This window comes from Homalodisca vitripennis, chromosome 1, assembly GCF_021130785.1.
Source record: "Homalodisca vitripennis isolate AUS2020 chromosome 1, UT_GWSS_2.1, whole genome shotgun sequence".
Classification (NCBI taxonomy): domain Eukaryota; kingdom Metazoa; phylum Arthropoda; class Insecta; order Hemiptera; family Cicadellidae; genus Homalodisca; species Homalodisca vitripennis.
Window position 1 is genome coordinate 132,552,112 of NC_060207.1, and position 21,879 is coordinate 132,573,990.

General features: G+C 36.6%; 1 protein-coding gene across 1 annotated transcript; it reads left to right on the forward strand.

The window, feature by feature from the left end:
- Positions 1–4,863: 4,863 nt before the first annotated feature.
- On the forward strand, positions 4,864–6,871 carry LOC124371417. Its single transcript, XM_046829751.1, has 2 exons — positions 4,864–5,092; positions 5,718–6,871. The coding sequence occupies exons 1-2, from the start codon at positions 5,018–5,020 to the stop codon at positions 6,291–6,293; spliced, it is 651 nt and encodes a 216-aa protein (XP_046685707.1). The 5' UTR covers positions 4,864–5,017; the 3' UTR covers positions 6,294–6,871.
- The last annotated feature ends 15,008 nt before the right edge of the window (positions 6,872–21,879 follow it).

Here is a 21,879-nt window from a genome sequence, read left to right on the forward strand (position 1 = left end):
ATACTTAAAAGTCCAACTTGTTTTCCATTTGTTTCATTAGATTTTGATATTAATACAAACTAACTTAGTAAAATTATTAAAAAATCTATTTTTGTACTACAGTTTTGAAACCATTGGAGATAGAGACAAACTTTAAATGTAGAAAATGTTTATTTTTTAAAGACCTTTCTAATGATGTACAACACAACCTAGGTTGCTATTTGATTTTTTTTTAGATTGGGGCTGTTAAGTATTTCAAAATTCTATGTATTTTTAAAATGTGTAAATTTTGGGGTAGGGTGGCATTTGATGATATTTTTCGATAAGCCATCTCATCATTAGTTTTCAATAAAAATATCGTCTCTCTACATTTGTGCAGGTAGTTGCAATAAATTTACCCACAAACCCCCGATTTTTTAACGTTTTGGTGTACCCTGTACATAAGCGGCAAGATAGGTTCAAACTTTTTGTATCAAAATAATCAGTGAAGAAATACCTTTAAAATGAGGTATAACTCAACATACCTTTACATTTGAAAATTTTCCAAAAACCAATTTACCCTTTTGGGGAGTTTTAGAGATTTCAAAATAATTTCTCCAAATTCTTTGGGTTGGAAATAGGGGGGTTTAAGTTGTTACGAATAATCTACCTCGTTTGGTCTGGCCGCTATACGTACTGTACGGGTGGTCTGCCTCACCCTGTATACAAGTCTCTAAGAGATAAGAATAAAATAAAATATATTGCTATTACAATATACACAGTATAGATTTTTACGAATGTAGATTCTTGTACATCTTAAATTTTTTAATTTAATACAAATTCAAAGAAAATAAGTATATCTATTTTACTTTCCTTCAAGTAGGCATTTTTACTCTATAACTTTATTTGTGACGTGGAATGGTTTTATTTACTGCGTAGCAATGTTTTGTATCCCACATTACAGGATGTTCTAATACAAGCAGAAGAAAAACACCATCCAAGAGTCGTATTATTATTATTGGAGTCTGTCACTATTGGGTTTCAAATTTTAAATTTAGATGCTGAAAAATATAGTCTTGGACTATACTAGAATTGGGATCAGAGGTTGAAGCATTATAAACCTTAAAGGACAATTTTTTCCAAGAAGGTGTTTAATGTTGAAAATTGTCTGTATCTATGGCACTACCTTATTTTCTATTATTATCTATACCACAGTAAATTTTCTTTATTAGACTGTCTTTAGGCATCTTGTCTCCTACAATGAAATCACACAATTCTTTTTCATTTTAACCTGCATAAACCACGGGGTCATTATCAAACCTCTATTAGTACAACAGTATGTCACATAACTAATTTATAAGCTCAAGACTCTGGGTATGTGTGCTAGTACAATATCACTTTCGCCTATTTATAAATGTATATTATTATAATGGAACATGGCTGACAGACAACACTTTCTGTGAATGTGATCTCTTCTAAAGTGTTGTTTTAGTGGTAACACTACATACTAACTAAACTTGCTAACCAACTATACTCACAAGGCATCTAGAAGAACAATAAGTCCATTCCACTATATCTTCTCACTAAAGACTATTCACTTCCACAACTGTGACAAATTAGCAAAATAATTGATGGGTTAAAGTAAAAATCTTCAGCAGGAGATAAATTTTCTTAGAAACTGGTAAAATAATGCAAACATGAAATTTTTATCACACTAACAAGCTTAATCAACAAATCTCTCATCCAAGGAAGCTGGATGAAAAGTGCAAAAGTTTACCCAAGATATAAAAATTATCATACAAATGAACCAATCAGCTGCAAGCCCATTTCACTAATTTCTACCTTCTCTAAAATCTTAGAATGAGTCATTCTGAAAAGACTTCTAAACCATCTAAATAAAAATGAACTTCGTTCGGCTAGTGGAATGTATCATTGGGCAAAGGCTGGATAGCCACAAGCATCTCATTGACTTCAGTAAGGCCTTCGACTGTCTGGAACACGGTTTAATAATACAAAAACTCAAATCACTAGGAGTTGATGGCAAAGAGGTAAACTAGTTCAAGAGCCACTTTAGCAACATGAAACAATTGGCAGAGCTCACTTCCAGGAACAACAGGACACTTTACAAAGTAAAATCTCTTCCAGTAACTAGAGGTGTGCCTCGGGGATCTATCATAGGACCAGTGCTTTTCAACCTTTTAATAAATTACTTTCCACAATATCTAAAAGGACACTGCAAGGTTGCGATGTATGCCAACGACACTGCACTTATTTTTGCTGACAAAGATAAAGTACAACTTGAGATCAATACCTACATAGCTTTAGATATGGTAAAGCAATACTGGCATACAAATGATCTAGTACTAAACAAAAGCATGACACAGCAGCTAATCTTTACTCCCTTACAAAACTATCATAGTACTATTCCAGAGGTAAATGTGATTACTTAAACCAAATACTTGGATCTGACTCTAGACAACAAACTATCCTGGAGGCCTCATGTGGATAATACTGCCTAAAACTTAGCTCCTTTATTTTGTACAATGAATTAAACAAATTAACAATAAAGATGTGGCAAAACGGCTTATCAATCTGTCTTTGAATCCCATCCTAGATATGGATTGACTAGTGAAGGGGGGGGATGACCACAGCTCAAACACAGCACAAACAGTACTACTAATAATACAAGAGAGAACAATCAGAGATATTACTAGATTAAGGCCACGATAATGCTGCAGGGAAACCCTTAATCCTCTGAGCGTCCAACATACATGGTCTGTTACAAATATATTGTGATTTTTTAATTTCCGCGGGTTATGTATATTAGTTTTTAAACTTTTTTGTGGCGTTATTTTGGTACACATGTCTCTGACATATGCCAACAAGTTTGGTAATTTTGAATGTCAGTTAATTGATGACAGCTGATTTGAATGTAGCATGGTTCATCTTCGATTTGTGCCTATTTGAAATAATGGATCAAAGAATCTGTATCAAAATTTAAAACAGATTTCTGTTAAAAATGAAATCAAGTGCATGGATGCATTCCGAATGTTGACTGTGGCTTATGAAGAAGCTACCTTGAACCAAAACAACATTTATCAGTGGTACAAAATGTTCTCAGAGGGCCGAGATGTGAATGACGAACAGCATACCGGACATCCGAGCACATCAAGAACAGGCAAAAATATTGAAGTGAACATATATATAAAGTGCAAAATAGTGAATATCTTTTATGAAAAGATAAACCATATATACATCCAATAATATCATTTTTAGCAATTAGTAACTACATAACAATAAATTGAAAACAAGCAAACAAATACTGTAAACAGCGAAATTCATACTGTGTTTGTATCTGATCAAAAACAAACAATGGATACACACTTCGCTAGAACACAAGCTGATGAAAATGATGTAGAATAATTTATTTTTAAAACCATTCTGCATACTGTAACAATTGGACAGACTAAAAGGAGACTTTCACTTCTACAACATAACACTCTTCCAGATTCTCTGAAGATAACTCATCAAGCAACATCTCTCTGAATCTTGTAATTCATTTCTGTAATGACAATTCTAATCTTGATGTTTATGAATAGAGAAATGGCCTATTGTCTACTTATACAACCTGTTTATTTCCCCTTCTTCTTATAAGTTAAATAAACTCAAAATATATACTGAACAGGTTATCAATACAAGACAGAAAAGACAAGAATAGGTTCTGTACCGTATAAATACAAGAATAAAACATATAGTACTTTCTTTAATAGAGAAGTTTGTCATATAAACAATCTATGCAAAAGACTATAAGGTCTGCGATATTTTCTATAAAGAGAATCTCATTAATCAGTTCACCAGAAAATTACAAGATTAGCATATTATGCCCTTTTCCAGAGCCATCACAATATGACTAGTATATGATTGTGATGGCTTCTGGTCATGTTTGGATGGATCTTCAAGTATCAACCTGCAAACACTTATTGAAATTCCAAAAGAGGACTTTCAATGTGATGACTGGTAAAGACCCAAGAGAATGTTGCAGAAACACACTCAAGGATTTGAAGATCCTTACTGTTATATCTAAATATTTCTTGGAAACTATTCTCTTTCGTGTCACTAGAGACTTATCAAGGCCTAGAGATGTGCATGGACGGAACACAAGACATGCAATCAACTTCCACCGTCCTGGACACAGAACAGCAACCTATCAAAAAACCATCTTATGATGGAATCAAGATGTAGCATGCACTACCTGAAAATTTAGAGCAAAAGCCCACAGGACCTAAAGAAGAAACTCCAGACCTGGCTTTAGGAAAGTTTTCTATAGCCTAAAGTTATCAATTGGAGGGACAATGTATAAGGGCTCAACTCTTTAAAAAGAAGATATTTTTATCTTTGTATGTTAAATTTAATTAACTGTTAAGAAGAAAATTGATATGTTTCTAATCCTGATGATTGTGAATAAAGAATTTCACATTTCATTATATTACAAGGTTGAATACAAATTTTGAAGACAATTGTTTAATAATGCAGTTTATATGTAAAACTACATCTTTAAAACTCTATTGTGTATAAATTGTCCTTTCCAAAATACTTTGTTCAGTGACTTGCGCCATGGTCAACATTCCATATATAGCAGAAGACTTAAGAAAAAGGATTATCTGAACATTACTTAGGCTCTATGAACAACTAGCATTAGTATGAGAAAATAATATATTTTTTGCAATCATAATTGGTGCAAGGTTTTCAACAGAACCCTTGAAATAAATAATCCAAACAATAGCATATGTACAATGCAGATATTGTTCAGTTTTATTCATTATAATTGACACAATAAATACTTTTATCTAGAACTAATCAGACGTATTGTGTTGTATATCATCATTTAATGTTCTGCATTTGTAATTGTTTGCATCTCACCATTTGTCAGAATACAGCTTTGGTTCCAAAATTAAATGTAAAACGTGATTACACTGAAAACTTATTATTTAACCTTTTTGCTTTAATATTTGTAAACACATTTTATCGGTATCAATTTTTGATCAACACATAATAGAATATGAAATTGTGTTTGATATATGTAGCAAATTTATGGTTGTGTGTCACAAACAGTAATGGAAACATACTAGAATATGTAAGTATGTATTTTCATGCAATTAATTAATTTACTATGTTCTCTTTACTGGAATACACAGAATAGAGATACAGAACAGGCCTTTATAGTAAGTAATCTATTTGGGTTAAAGGTATGATTTGAGTTTAGTGAGGGCCATTAATGCTTTAATTATAAAAGGTAAAAGATACATCAATATGTATGAAGTGTTTTAATTATTAATGTTAGAGATCACTTAATACTTGATTATTAATATTAATATGTAATGCAATTTATTTACAACTACTGTTTACCAGATAAACATAACCACCACTTTTCTGTGCAGCAACGAATAGATTTTAATATGATGATATATTTTCTTATTCAACATTACATAGCCAAAGAAACCATTAAGTTTTACAATATTTATTGTTGTTTAAATATATAGCTAAATTCTGAATGGTCTGATCCTAAGCAACTGGTGACTTTCAAGATGTGTTTTTATTATATAAAAAAATAAACTCAATATTTTCTCAAATTTCTTAAATAATCTTTGTAGGCAATAGCATAAAATCATGCTCAATCTTACCTGTTCGTAATAAACATGATTTGATTAAAATAAATACTAGAGTGATTGAAATACTCTTACTGTAATGTTTATTGGCAGGAGATAACAGGACACAGACTAGTGAAGAGACAAAGTATAGCCGAGATGACTATTGATGCGTCTTGCACCCTTGTATGTGAGCCACCAGAAAGATACAATCCCAAGATTCGCGTCAAAGCTACATCTGATTATGAAGACAATTGCTTTTATGAATGTGAATTAATTCCGATTTTCGACACATCAAAAACTCAACAATCACATGCCACTGCGATGACATTTTATGCATCTACTCAGATCACCAAAACGACTAAGCAACCATCCTCCACAACCAAGCCTCTAAGGACTACAAATTCAGAGAAACTGACAACTGGAACTAGAAAGAAAGAAGAAAAAATCACAACATATCAGCCCTCTGAACTTCTAGCAACAACAAAAGATCCAACAACACAAAATAGTAAAGTTAAAACCAAACCAGGGTCAACTAAAATGGAGTATATTGCTACATCAGTGATGACAACTGAAAAAACAGCAACTACAGCAAAACTCACATCCACTAGCTTGCACACAACAACCAAACCACTCCTATATTACTACACCAACAATATTATAACTACCCCTAACTACGATGATTACTGAATAACCATATTGTTTTTTCAAACATTCTGTATTTTAGAATAATGAATGATCAACTAAAACTCTTTTTTTAAATTGTTTTATTTCCCTAATGGGAAGTAAAATTATTTTAAAAACGAGTTTTGGTTGACCATTCATTATTCGAATATAAAGATAACCCTGTAATGTGGAGTTAATAACATTCTGCATTTTATATTGCATTGAAGACATTTACTGTGTATCTTTTGATAGACTTATATCCATTTTGAAACAATATCAAATTTTCAACCATTTATTACTTGTTTGTAGTTACATATTTTGAATTAGGTAGGACATGCAGAATCACAAAAATATAGTTTCCAAAAAAAACCAATTTTAGGGGTTGTTATATGCATTTATCAAATTTTCATGTTTAAAATGTATCCGGGCCAGGCATTTAAAATAAGTATTTGTTAAAATGTGGTAATATCTTTCTCCATTTCCGAGTGGTGGCATTGTCATGGTGATCTTTATTGCATTATGCATTCATTTAGGTGGATTGCCAAAAATTGTAATTTATGTAAGACATTTTCATTAAAAAAAAATAACATGTTAAAATCTTATTGAACTAGAAAAACAGAAAACAATATTCTCTAGATAAGTCTAAATCCCATCACTGCAAAGAATTTATATTATTGATCCTGAAGAAAATATGTTTTCTCCTTTTTGAACTGTTAAAAAAATGAAGATTCTTGGAGCATTTGAAAGATTTTACTTTAATACCATAATAAATTACTACATATTTTCCAATATTAATTTTATTTTTGAAAAACCTTTCAAAATCAAACATTTTATCATCATGCAACTTCAAAATTGTAAAGTTGAGAATGTGTAGTAATTTACTTGTGGTATTAAATGTTTAAGAGATGTTTAATTTTTTTTATATCCTCTGAATAGTGGTTGTAAATATTAATACAACTATACAATTGAGATTTTTTGAAACTAGTTTGTGAAGTGGATATTGATGTACAGTTGTATGTGAAAATGAATCTGTTCATGGTGAAATACAATAAACTGAAATATAAAAACATTAAAGGAAGCGGTAGCAATTGAAGGGATTGAAAATTTTGCTTATAAGGCCCTCTAAAGCCAGTACTGGAAATGATTCTTACCACTCTTTTCTGCATCAAAATACTCTTTAAGAAACACATAAATTGTCCCCGAAAATCAATCTACAGGAAATTAAAGAATAAAAATATGCAAAGTACTCTTGACTACTATACTGTACTAACTACTTGGCAGTAATAAATAATAGTCTACACTTCATGTAGTTGCGCTATAATTAAAAAAAATTTTGGAATGTTTTCCTACATTTCTTAAAATCTAAAAGGTCATACCTCAGTGTTTAGAAAGGAGGAATTTAAAACAAGAAAAGAAGAGTTATATGAAACATTTTAAATACTTTGATGAATAAAAAGTACCAAATATAAAAAGTGAATGTGGAAGTTTTGTGAACTTAACATAATTTCTAATATAGTTAAATACAGTACTACTATCAAATAACTATGACTGCTATATTTCTTGATGTTTTACAAATCAGCACTCTCCAAGTGCCCAGGATTGATTACATCTAGCATAAACCAGGGGATCTAGAGTCTCTAACTGGACACTCCAAAACCTTCTAGTAAAATTACTTAATCTAAAATAAATATCAGTAATTTTCAGAATTTTCCCACACTGAGCTTGATACTACAAAGATTTCTAAATATTTTTGTCTTACTCCTGTGTTATCTCATAATTGGATTTTCAATAAATGCCATAGAACAACAATTTTCAACATATGTAATGAAATTTATACAAAATAAAAAAAGGCTTGGAAGGCAAACCGGAGACAACCCACCGGGAATCATTGTAAAATTTGTGTGGAGGTTTGACAAGGAGGAACTCCTGAAGAAGAGGCGCGTGAAGAGGACGTTGTCAACCAGACACATCGGAAGGAGCGACGATCGGCCGATTTACGTGAACAAGTCCCTGTCCCCTGCCCGACGGAGGTTGTACGCCATGGCGAGAAGGGTCCAGAAGGAGAAGGACTTCAAGTTCCTGTGGGTAAGGAACGGGAAAATCTTTCTCAGGAAGGAAGAGAACTCGCCTGTCAAAGTCATCACCTGCCAAGACGACCTTCAATGAACTGTAAACAATGTATGTGCAAGTTCACTTTTGTTTTTTTTTACGATTTAAAATGGTTATGATGACATATAATTTAAATTCTTCATATTAGGTCATATTAAAAATTAGCTACTAAATTATATTTCAACAATACAAATATTAATCTTTTAGGCAGTATACATATATTTTTTTTTCTTTTCAAAATTTGAATATTGCCTAACGAGGATAAAATATTTAATTTAGTAATACTACTACGTAGTGTGAGATCAAACTTTGATTTTTTTATTGCAGAATTAAAAAGTAGGTATTTATTTCCTGAAATAATGATACTGTCAGAAATATGGATAAATGACAAAAACGAGCTTAATTATTACTATATACCAAACTACATAAACTTTGCAAAATTCAATGACGATCAAAGGGCAGGCGGGGTTGCAATATTCGTAAAGTCGAATATAGGAATAATTTCCTGTGAACCAAATAACCTTCAATTAGCCAATATATTAGCATTGGATTTTAAGTTTAAATCTTTGACGTTTTGTTTGTATGCCATTTACAGGTTACATAGTTTTAGTAAACAATTTTTCTTGAACGAATTAAATACTCATTTTTACAGTAGTAATAATTTTAATGCAAAAAAGAATTTCCTTTTTATCGGAGACGCCAACTTGAATTTGCTTGAAGTTAATACTGCTGTAGATCAATATAATTCAATTCTTTCCTCAAACGGATTCGAGTGTTTGTTAAACAAGCCAACTAGAGCAACACCTGACTCTTCTACTTGTATAGATCATGTTTATGCAAGGCTAGCAAACAAAGACAGAACGCTACCTCACGTTGATGTTATAGACGCCAACATAACGGATCACAGGTTAATTATTGTGAACATGCGTGTGCGTGTGGGAGCAGAGGACAGTCATGGAACAGCTGATTCTGCCAACCCCCCTCCCCACCGGCATACCGCTTAGACTACGACAATCTGCTAGCGTGGCTTGATTCACTCGGCTGGGCAGAGGTTTATAATGACCAAAACCCATTGACTGCTTTTGAGACATTTCATAATAATTATTCAAAGATCAATTTCAGAAAGTAAAATCCAAACGTCCGAAAATCGTAAAATTTATTCTAAAATTAAACCATGGATGAACGACTACATTTGCAGAAAAAATCATACATAAAAACAAACTGTATCAATTAGTAAAGAATCATCCAAATAACGAAAAGCTGAAATTGCATTTCAAAAAATACAGAAATAAATTACAAATGGAAATAAGAATTATAATTACAAAAATATTTTTAGGAAATGCAGTGGTAATTCCAATGCTACATGGAAAGCTTTAAATGAGGTGACAGGACAGAAGGCTCAAAGAACTCCCATACAAACTCTAAATATAAATGGTAATTTAGTACATGATTCTAAAGTTATTTGTAATGAGTTTAATTCATTCTTTCTATCTATAGTAAATCAATTAAATATACAGAGAGTAAAACCTGCTAATTTCGACTCTTTATGCTATGGAAATTGTTTTGAAACAAAATACTCTTTCAACTCTATGTTTAAATACTGAAGCAGCATTAAAAAGCTTCATGGATAATGTGTATACAGGAATAAATTCAGGGCAGAAAGTTAGTGGTTTATTTTTAGATATTAAAAAAGCGTTTGATACTGTAGATCACACAATTCTTTTACAAAAGTTATACGGATGTGGTATTCGGGGAAATATTTATTCTTGGTTTGTTAGCGATTTAACAAAGAGAAACAATGTGTCAAAATTAATAATTCATTTAGTGACTTTGGGTTTATACAATGTGGCGTAACTCAAGGGTCAGTTTTAGGTGCAGTACTTTTTATAATCTACATAAATGATCTTTGAGATTCAAATTTAAATGGAAATATTACATCTTTTGCAGACGATACAGCTTTATCGTATGTAAAAAATAATTGGGATGATATAGAGCAAGAGATGAATTCAGACCTTAAAGCACTGCAGTGGTGGTTTTCAAAAATAAACATGTTATTAACCCTACATCGGGCGCTAAACGGAGTTTTCCTCCGTGTATTTTTTATTATTAAAAATAGTACTACTTTTTTTATGTTGGCAGTCGTTTCCCGCAGTGTACTTCTCGAGCATCTTTCGGGGAAGCGAAACAATAGCCTCCCGCTTATCTTGGTCAAAATCTGTCAGTATGACGTCTACTTCCGTGCGAGACTGGACGATTCCTCCGTGAGCGCCCGATGTTGTGTTTGTAGTGCTTGGACGAAATCTCCGTGAGCGCCTTATTGTGTTTAGATTTTATGGAGTAATAATCCGTGTGTGCCTAAATGTGTGACCTGTGATGGTTTCTTTTTAAGTTTTACAATATATTTTATTTGAATTTTGTGAAATGGAGAATGAAGACGAGAGACTTGTCAATACAGTACCCGAGTGCTAAGGAACATTTCAGTACTGTTTATGGAGTGAACATTGTCGTTATAATAACCAGAAGGAAAATGTTTTGAAACTTTGTGTAGTATTAAAAAGAATTTTAGTAAAGAATAAATTTTTATTTCAGAGTAATAATTGACATTACATTGTATTGAATTGTATTACATTACTCAAGAATTGAAGTAAGTTGTTTTTGTAAGAAGTTAAAAAAACTAAGTTAATTTCCATATATTATTACAGTAGGTTAAACATTTTTACAATTAATTGCATTATTCCTTAAAATAAATCATGTTGTTGCTATAAAATAACATTTTTTAAGATTTTGAATTTCTTATTTTGAAAATTCATTACATAAGAGAGTATTTAACTTCTAAAAATGAATATATTACTTTGTAATTAAATCCGTATGAATATTTAAACAAATAAAAACAGTTTAAATGACTATGATATCCATTATTCGCTAGCCTGGAGGAAACCTCCGTGAGCGCCTGATGGTGTTTCTAATTTTAAGCGCCTGATGGAGGGTTTAAGCCCAGATAAAACTAAGTACATCAATTTTAGTTTAAAAACAGATCAGCAAATTTTTAGTAATTCAATTTTGTATCGATGTGTCAATTGTTTGTGTAGTAACATTCAGTGCCAACAGACCTGTGCTGTAGTATCCCAGTGCGAAAATTTAAAATATTTAGGAGTCATGCTAGATAGAGAAATCAACTGGAAGACACATATTGAAATTTTAAAACGCAAACTAAACAATATTTTAAGATTTTTTTAATTTTTTACAATACATTTACACCAAAGAAGTGTTAAGAATGCTGTACTTCTCTTTGGTCAATAGTAGGCTTGACTATGGAATATTTTGTTGGGGTGGAGCCTATGAAACAAATCTAAAGCCACTTCTAACTCAACAAAAGAAATTCATAAGGTTGATTAAACGAAAACGAAGAATGGAGAAATCTTTTCCTCTTTTTATTGATTTAAATATTTTCCCCCTTGAATATATGTTTGTTTATAAAGTTTTAAAAATATTTTATGTCATAAGTGGCAATTTACCAGAATTAAAAAATAGTTACAAAAACAAATTAAGAAAGCAAGAACCAATACCAGTTCCAAAGCCTAACTTAGCATTGTTTTCAAATAGTTATTGTTTTTTGGGATCTAAAATGTTTAGTATAATTTCTTCAATTATTAGTTGTGAGAATATAAAGTTATTTTCAAAAACATTAAAGAAGTAGTTATTGGGTTTTGATAAATTAGATTTTCTTCTCTGCATAGATTCCTAGTTAATTAAAGAGGGTAACAGTAAATTTTAGTTTGAATTTATTTAAGTGGATTTTCATTTGCTTTGTAACTGCAGCAGCACACTTTTAATCAATTTTGTTTACGAGCTTATAAAAAAATCAAAGTTTTGTTGAAATTTTCTTTGAGCTGAAAAAGATTTTTGTTATAAAAGGAACCTCTCCACAGGCACTTGCCTCTAGAGGCCCTAGTTATTTTTGAAAATATTTCTTTTAATTTACGAGTGTGTTTGTTTTAATTTTATTTACAAGAATGTTAAATTTTTATTTAAGTTTGCTCATTAGGTTTGTACATTGTGTATACATTTGGTTGTTTAGGTTACTTTATTGATTTATTACATTGTGTATACCATTGTATATAATGAGCCGGGGCTCAGTTTGGGCAATTTATTTTTTGTCTATTATTTTCCCACCTCGGCCACTCTTGTCAGTCGGTGGGGGAGTCACTCCGTCAAGTATTGATTTTCTGCCTGGTTGGACTGATTGGTTGAGGTCAGCTGGTTGACCTTGACTAGTTTACCGACCAGCTGTTCACCGGCACCGGCACCGGCTACTGTTCGGAGCGGTCAGACTGTTCGGAGACACGTTCGGAGAAGCTACTGTGTTTCTGGTTGTTCTCTGCTCTTCCCGTTTCCCCATGGCTGGCTAACTTCACCGACTTTCGGCAGGGTCCCGTGAGTGCCGCGTCAGCGGGACTGGTGCGGCGAGTCTGCCCGAACTGAAAAATTGAATGCCCGCGCCCTGCCAGCGCTATTGGACCGGCATCCCAACCGGAGTGTAGTGCTCCCATTCATTTCTTCTGTAACAAGGTTGGATTAAAAATTTTTTTTTTTAACTTATACTGAACTTGCGAGGACTGGGGTGCAGGGAGCGCTGCCAGATGTTAGATCTGGAGGAGGGCCAGTATATTAGCCAGTATTATTTAGTTTAGTTACATGAACTGAAGGGGAGGATTTCATCTTTAATTCGGATTCGTGGAGGCCAACTAAGCCCCCGCCTCCTTCGAAAATTGGCTTTAAATATTTTTTTTTTAATTTTCGGCTACCAACTTGAAACCAAATTATTTTTAAAAATAGTGGGCCTAGAAATTCTACAACCTTTTCCCCCCCTCAGTTCATAAACACTTACCTCTTAAAGATAATTTTTTTCCTACATGCGTACCTGATATTATGTTATTTAGTATATTATATTTTTTATTTATTATGTTATTGTTTCTATTTATTATGTTATTTGTCTTTATTGGAATTCTATTGATTGTTGTTATTTAGTTATTAAGTTACGCGGTGCACCGTGGTGCTGAAGTAATTGTATTTTGCATGGAAATGTTTGACACCTATTAATTATATATCATTTACTCGAATTCTTGTCTCTCTTTGTCTCTCTTTCCCACTAAGTGGCATGTGATTGTTTTTTATGCTTTGCTCCGAGTTTGGGGAGGGGCGCGCTTCCGAGACCTCCTGTTATTTTTCACTAACTCGGAACAAAATGGTAGCAGAGCGTGGTTACGTGTTTTTACCCTCTGCGGGCCCGGGGTTTTTGTTTTGCCACTGGTGGTGAGAGGCACGAGTTGAAGTTGTTAGTTGACTTCCTGCGCCTGTGCCGTCTCGCTGAGCTATTTTTCGCTGACTTACAGGAAGTGTGTGAACTTAATTATTTTCGGGATTCTTGTTACTTGTGTGTTTTTGTTATATCTTGTCTTCGTTGTTTTTTTTTCTGGTTTTGTTCTGGTACGGTGTGTAGTGTTTTGCTGTGGTATTTTGGATTCGCTGACGTGTTTCGTGGACGGCAGGAATTCTGGGGACCCTGCTGAGAGTGTGTTGTCTCACTAAGTTATTCACTTGTCGCCTTAGTTATTGCTTTGTTTAGTCGTTTGACTTCGAGTCAGTGTGTTGTTTGTTAGTTTTTTGTTACTCTTTGTTATCATGCCTGTCTCTCTGGTGCCTGAATACTTGCTGAAGGAGGATCTCCATTTTGAGTTGTTGGCTCGTGGGCTTAATCCGGGTTTCCGACTGCGAGTCCATGCGGAAGCAACTGCGTGATAATATGGAAACTGGACACGACCTGGCCTAGAGATTTGACGTTCCAGAAGCAGAGGCCTATTTTGGAGGCTAAGTTGGAGACTTTTGAAAATAGTCAGGAGGACTGGTTGGAGTCGCCGCCTACTGGCCGAGAGAGGGCTAGGTATTTTGTCCCGGCTTACCCATCTACATATGAGGGCTGTCGCTACTTAGATCCAAGCTTACCAGTTCTGGTGATAGGGAGTGGTTGGAGGAACGCATCACCTTGGTGGACAGCCTGCTGACTGTACTCGAGAGGGACGAGGGAGCAAAGGCTCCTGAAAAAACCTTGTCTGCGGTTGACTCTGCTGCGGCTGTTAAGGGTGGAATGCCGGATCCCCTAGGTCAGTTGTTGCAGACTTTGATGTGGGCGTGGCGTCGGGGTGTCTGGTGTGGACGGGACCCTGCCTGCTGGATCTGGAGGACTGGAGCTGTGATGACGGGATCCTTTGTTCAGTATCACAAGCTCCCAAACCCACTTACCCCCGTTGCTGCAGCGACTACCTACGGTGGATGGTCTAGATACTGAAGCCTTGCTGCGGTTTTCTTTCTGAGATCCTGCGACTGCATGACTTGCCTGGTCTTCAGGGAGCGAGCTTCCTGCATGTCATCTTCTCCGTTTTTGTAGGCCACCTTTGGGTGACCTGTCTGGTTCGAGTTCTCCAGAGGGGTGGTACCCTGGATGATTTTCATAGGGAGGCATTGGGATTTCTTTGTTCCTGGTCAGTTGAGGGAACGTCTCCGTGTGGAGAAATTCTTTAGGCCTCAGGGCAACGGAGAGAGTTTGGCTAAGTTTGTGGCCGAGGTGAGGGACACTGATAGGATGTTAAGGCTCAATATCCCCGAAAGTACTGTGGTCACCACCATTCTTGAGGGTCTCAATCCTGAAGAGAGGTCCCGTCTAGTTTTTGCTGGTCGCCCTTCCACCTTTTCTGAACTGGACCGTCTGTGCATTGCTTCGCGCAGCGTGCAGTTTTGCTGACCGGCAGAGGGCGGAGAGGAACAATCATCGTTCCATCCAGCCCTCCAGGGCTGTCACGGCCGTACAGAATCCCGTGGATGGGCCACATCACTCTGGTGGGCTTCATCCACCCATCTGCTATGCCTGTGGTGAACGAGGTCATACTCGTCGGGAGTGTCCTAGGAGATATCGCACTGGTCCAAAAAACTAGATCAAAGGGGGGTTTCTCTGAAGTTCCCCCGAGGTCTAAGAAAAAATTTCAAAAAAATAGTACCTTTGCGAAAAAATTTGATTAATAGTTTGGACACTACGAGCCTAGCAGAAAAGGGAAACCTACGGCTTAGGACAGCATCTTCGGTGTGTGCCCTTATATCAATATCTTAGTGGGAGACTCAGTGCATAAGGCCCTAGTTGATTCCGGGTCAGCCTGTAGCCTCATCTCTTCCCGTCTTTTTGAAGCCATTTCAAGGTTAGGTTTGGTGAAGCACACCGAGGAGTCTTCTTTAACTTGCTGGACTGCTTCTAATTCCCCTCTTCCAATTTCGAGGAAGGCTTTAATCAAGTTTAAGGTTGAATGTTTTTCATGGGTGTGGAGCTTCCTTGTGGCCCAGGACCTGAGCATGGACTGTATTTTGGGGGCGGATTTTTATTCAAAAGACTGGTTTGGTGCTGGATCTTCAGGCGGGCCAGTCTTATTTCAAATTCAATCGGCGAGTGTCAGTCCCCTTTTCTGATAAAATTCAAATCGACACCGCAGGTTTTGGTGAGGTGGAGTGTGAGGAAGGTTCTGCCCCTGGGGACCCGTTCGGTCACTTGGATGAGGAGCAAGCTGGGGTTCTCCGTTGAGCTTTGCTCAAGATTTCCGGAGGTCCTCACACCCAAGCTCGGTTCTACCCATCTTATTGAATATGAAATTCGTCTGACTGACACTCAGCCAGTACGCTCCCACCCATACAAGTTGGCTCCTCCAAAGATGGAGGTTATGCGTGGTATCATCAAGGATCTCTTGGATCAAGGAGTTATTGAGCCCTCAAACTCATCGTATGCCAGTCCCAGCGTTCTTGGTTCCAAAGCCTAATGGAAAACATCGTATGGTGGTGGTTGACCTAAGAAAACTTAATGCCAAAAATTGAAAATAGACTCAGTGCCTCTCCCCGATCTCCATTCTGCTTTTGATTGGTTGAGTAAGGCCAAATTTTTCACTATATTTGATTTGAACCAAGCATATCATCAGATTCCGTTGAAGAAGGAATCACGTCCCTCTCACGGCCTTCTGTGTTCCGTGGAATTTGTATCAGTACCGATCTGTGCCTATGGGGCTAGCTGTGGGGGCCCAAACGTTAACTAGGTTGCTTGACTCCATCTTCCACGATGTGAAGTTCAGGTATGTCTTTAATTATCTTGATGACCTTCTGGTCTACAGTGAGTCTTTCACGGAACACGTTAAAATCTTGAGGAGGTATTGGTTAGGTTGGGTAGGGCTGGCCTTACAGTCAATCCGGAGAAGGTGTCTTACGCCAAGTCTGAAATATCGTTTTCTCGGTCACCTCGTGTCGTCTAGGGGTGTATCTATAGACCCTGCCAGGACCCAAGGCATTCGGGATTTCCCTCCTCCGAAGGATGCCAAGGGTGTTGCCAGATTCATAGGCATGGTTAATTTCTTACCGTAGGTTTATTCCTGACTTTGCCGAGGTGGCCGCCCCTCTGAACGCCTTAAGAAGGAAAGACGCAAAGTTCGTTTGGGGTGAAGATCAAGAACGTGCTTTTCAAATGCTTAGGGAGGCCATTATCCAACCTCCTGTGCTGCGAATTACGGACTTTAGTAGGCCCTTCATCTTGCAGACTGACTCCTCATCCTGTGCTGTAGGAGCTGTGCTTTCTCAAGAATTCGACGGCGCTCGGCAACCTATCGCTTTTGCATCTAGGACTTTGACCCTTCAGGAAAAGAAATCTTCTATTTATGAGCTGGAGTGTCTGGCGGTCGTTTTCGGCATGGATAAGTTTCGGAGGTTCCTAGAGCATTCCGAATTTCTGCTGGAAACTGGACAATCAGGCTCTTTCCTGGCTATTGGCCCATCCTCGACAATCGGGAAGATTGGTCGCTGGGTTGTCAAAATTGCGACCTTTAAATTCAGGGTGCAGCACATTCGCGGTACCCAAAACGTCGTCGCCGATGCTCTTTCTAGAATGTATCATCTACCCAGCGATCCTGTTGATTCTCAAGCACCGTTGTGTGTGGGACTGTGATGTTGGATTTCCCTGCTGCCTTTGAGAGTTTTGGCTCTCACCAACTTCAAGACCCCGAGTTGTCAAACATCATTGGTGAGCTCCAGGAGGGAGAAGCCCACTCTCCTTACTTCTTGTCCAAGGGTGTCCTCTGCTGTCGTGCCCGACGCGGAGGTGGTCCCAAGATTGTTCTGCCGAGTGCCCTCATACCGATGGTCTTTTCCTACTTTCATGTTTCTCCCGTGGGCGGTCATTTAGGTATTCACAAGACCATCGCTAAAATCAGAGATAAGTTCAATCTGGAAGAGTATGGGGACAGAGACATTGCTGGTAGAGTACGAGCTTGTCATCTTTGCTCGGTCAGTAAACCAGCACAAAATACCAAATTAGGACTTCTTTCCTCCGAGGTGGCGGAGCGGCCTCTTTGAGAAAGTGTTCATTGACTATGTGGGACCCTTTCCCCGTAGCAAGTCAGGGAACACCTCCCTGCTTGTTGCTGTGGATGCTTTCTCTAAGTTTTGCTGGTTGATTCCTCTTAGGAGTGCCACGGCGTCGCTCACCGTCAAGGCACTCAAGTCCCGCCTTCTACAGAATTTTGGAGTGCCCGCCACCTTCGTCTCGGATAACGGCACACAATTCGTGTCGAGGGAGTTTCATCGCTTCTGTTTTTGGGCATGGAATCAAACATGTTACTACATCTCCTTACTACCCCAGCCTTCTCATGCTGAGCGGTTCAACCGCAATCTCAGAGCCGCCCTCATCGCTTATCACGCTGAGAAACAAACTACCTGGGATGAAAACCTGAGCTGGCTTCAGTTTAGCCTTCAATTCTGCTCTTCACGAAAGTCATGATTCCACGCCTTTTCAGGTCCATGTTTAGTCGTCCTCCTTCTGATCCCTTGTCTAATCTCTGGAGTCTGGATAGTCTTCTACCAGTACCTGGTACTCCCAATGTAAGTGACACTTGGGAAAGCAGTCAGGGTTAAGCTCCTACAGTCTAGGGAAAAGGGTGAGGAGGAAATTTCAATAAGGGACGTATTGCTAACCCCTTCCAGGTGGGGGATCTTGTCTTTTGTAAGGCCCATCCGGTCAGTTCGGCCGTGGATAAAACGGGCAGCCAAACTTTTGCTTATCGGTGGACAGGTCCTCACCGGATTCTTCGTTTTCTCTCCCCAGTTACTGCTGAGTTGGTTGATCCCGTATCGGGGAGGTGTTGTGGCGGAAGGCCCATGTTTCTCATCTGAAGGCCTTCCGTGGTGATACCTCTGGTCATGCTCTGGATACTGGTGCGGCTGCGGGGGTGTCCGGGAACTGATCACACCTGGTTTTCTCTGTGGTGTCGTTTTAACTCTCTTTCTGTTTTCTTCTTTCTCCAAGAGAGGCGCCTCTCAAATTTTTCAGGAGGACCGTGTTTTGTCTGCCTCCTGCTCAGGACTTCGTTTCCTGTTAGGGTTCTCGACTTCCCGTATCCTGTGCCAGAGCTTGTTGGTTCTTCTTTCAGTGGGGGAGAGGTTTTGTTTTGGGGTTGCACCCTTTTTAGTGGGGGAGGTTGAGCCGGGGCTCAGTTTGGGCAATTTATTTTTTTGTCTATTATTTTCCCACCTCGGCCACTCTTGTCAGTCGGTGGGGGAGTCACTCCGTCAAGTATTGATTTTCTGCCTGGTTGGACTGATTGGTTGAGGTCAGCTGGTTGACCTTGGACTAGTTTACCGACCAGCTGTTTCACCGGCACCGGCACGGCTACTGTTCGGAGCGGTCAGACTGTTCGGAGACACGTTCGGAGAAGCTACTGTGTTTCTGGTTGTTCTCTGCTCTTCCCGTTTCCCCATGGCTGGCTAACTTCATTCACCGACTTTCGGCAGGGTCCCCGTGAGTGAGTGCCGTCAGCGGGACTGGTGCGGCGAGTCTGCCCGAACTGAAAAATTGAATGCCCGCGCCCTGCCAGCGCTATTGGACCGGCATCCATCCAACCGGAGTGTAGTGCTCCCATTCATTTCTTCTGTAACAAGGTTGGATTAAAAATTTTTTTTTTTACTTCTTATACTGAACTTGCGAGGACTGGGGTGCAGGGAGCGCTGCCAGATGTTAGATCTGGAGAGGGCCAGTATATTAGCCAGTATTATTTAGTTTAGTTACATGAACTGAAGGGGAGGATTTCATCTTTAATTCGGGATTCGTGGAGGCAACTAAGCCCCCGCCTCCTTCGAAAATTGGCTTTAAATATTTTTTTTTTAATTTTCGGCTACCAACTTGAAACCAAAATTATTTTTTAAAAAATAGTGGGCCTAGAAATTCTACAACCTTTTCCCTCCCCTCAGTTCATAACACTTACCTGTTAAAGATAATTTTTCTACATGCCGTACCTGATATTATGTTATTTAGTATATTATATTTTTTATTTTATTATGTTATTGTTTCTATTTATTATGTTATTGTCTTTATTGGAATTCTATTGATTGTTGTTATTTAGTTATTAAGTTACGCGGTGCACCGTGGTGCTGAAGTAATTGTATTTTGCATGGAAATGTTTGCCACCTTATTAATTATATATCATTTACTCGAATTCTTGTCTCTCTTCCCACTAGTGGCATGTGATTGTTTTTTATGCTTTGCTCCGAGTTTGGGAGGGGCGCGCTTCCGAGACCTCCTGTTATTTTTCACTAACTCGGAACAATTAATGTGTTATTGTAATATTTTAAAAAATAAATCATATTCTATTCTATTCTATTATTAATTTTAGGTACACCCCTGCATCTTTTTTCCACAACGGCTTTTCTGTCTGCAATCTCTTAGTCCAACACGCACACAAATATATTGTCCAGAAAGTTATAGATGCATTCAAGAACAGCTATTTTTGTTCATTATACTACTGATGACATGGTAATTCTAACGTTTTAACACCCTTTTTAATGGGCTAGTTGGTTGCTACCATTCATATGAGAACAGACTATCAAAAACGTTCTACCTTATGCTAATTAGTTTATTTAGTTTATACCTGTAATAATTTCATGGGTGTAACAATTAGTACAATTAGGAAAATTTATACAAAGAAAGGGGTAAAACTTGTTTACCGAAACTTATTCATAGACTTGCTTTATGTAAGTGAAATTGACTGTTCTCTAGAAAAAGAGTTTTAAATTGTGATGTATTATCTCAAAACTTTAATAAATTTAAAAAATGACAACTAAGGATAGCGAAGTGGACCACTGTATGGACAATATTCCTTAGTTGTCTGGCAGCAATAAATACATTTTAAAACAAATTATCTTATGCATACAAAATTAATTATGATAAAAATGTTATTGCAGATTTATTATGAGGTTCATTACACTATTTTGTGAAAAACTCTCAAACAACTGATTACAATTAGCTAACATAATGAGCCTTTACTAAATCTGTGCTTCTGTATTACCATTTTTCAAAAAAAGTTCTACCCCATGCTAATTAGTTTATAGCTGAAATAATATCATGGATGTAATAACTAGAACAATTAGGAAAAATTATACAAACAAGACTAAAATAAATTTTATTGAAAAAATGCCTTTGTACCATTTTAATTGTAAACAGAGACAATAGAATAAATTTATAAACAAACCACAATAACAAAAATAATCAACAGCACTGAATTATTAAATTTTAACACCTAATAATGATCACAATAGTAATCACTTTAAAATTCACTAATTGGCAAGAAAAATAACAGATCATATCTACCTACAAAAATAAAACTTATAAAAATATTGTAAATAAGTTGTATACAGAAAAATATAACAATTGCAAAAATATTTTAAATTAAAATAGGTCTTAATTCACTTACAAAAAACTGTCTGATGTTGAAAAAATGAAGTAATTCACATTGCAATAGTTTGATTTTAAATCATTAAAATCAAACTATTAAAGAGTTTTACTGAATATAAAATATGTTTATACTGTTAACATTAACGATTTTTCCCATTCTTTGAGAGCTTTGTTGCACATGATCCACACTCTGGGTTAACTGCTTGTTTACTGTGATCCAGGATTCCAGTTTCTACAAAAATCTAGACAACTAAAATTCTTAGTTGCCATTCATCTACTGTCTTGAAAAGTGACTTCTACCTTTGCAGTTTGGCGCCTGCTGACTGAAGATGGCTCTTTGCAGCTGGACTAAAATATTTTAAACATTTAACTTTGTTAGTAATGTCTAGACATGGTGTGGACTGGAAAATTGAGATAAAAGTCATGATACCGGCTGTGCAAGTCTAAGATAAGAACAGACATTTTTTTATATTAAGTAAATTTATTAGGTTTTGGGAATGACTACTTTTTGTACAAAATTAATATAAAATAAATAAGAATGTATAAATTGTGGTATAATCATGTGATAAAGACAAGTATGAAATAAAAAAATGTTAGCATTTAACAGCTCTGAGAAATAATTATGACTACATATTGGTGACATATCTGCAACCAACATGTTATAATAACTGTGGAACCTGCATTTCTAGACAAGTTATG

Bases quoted from the DNA above. Each gene is read 5' to 3' on its own strand.
- LOC124371417 (XM_046829751.1), top strand. From the start codon at position 5,018: ATGAAATTGTGTTTGATATATGTAGCAAATTTATGGTTGTGTGTCACA. The intron at 5,093-5,717 runs GTAAGTATGTAT...GTTTATTGGCAG, and splicing joins ATGGAAACATACTAGAATAT to GAGATAACAGGACACAGACT.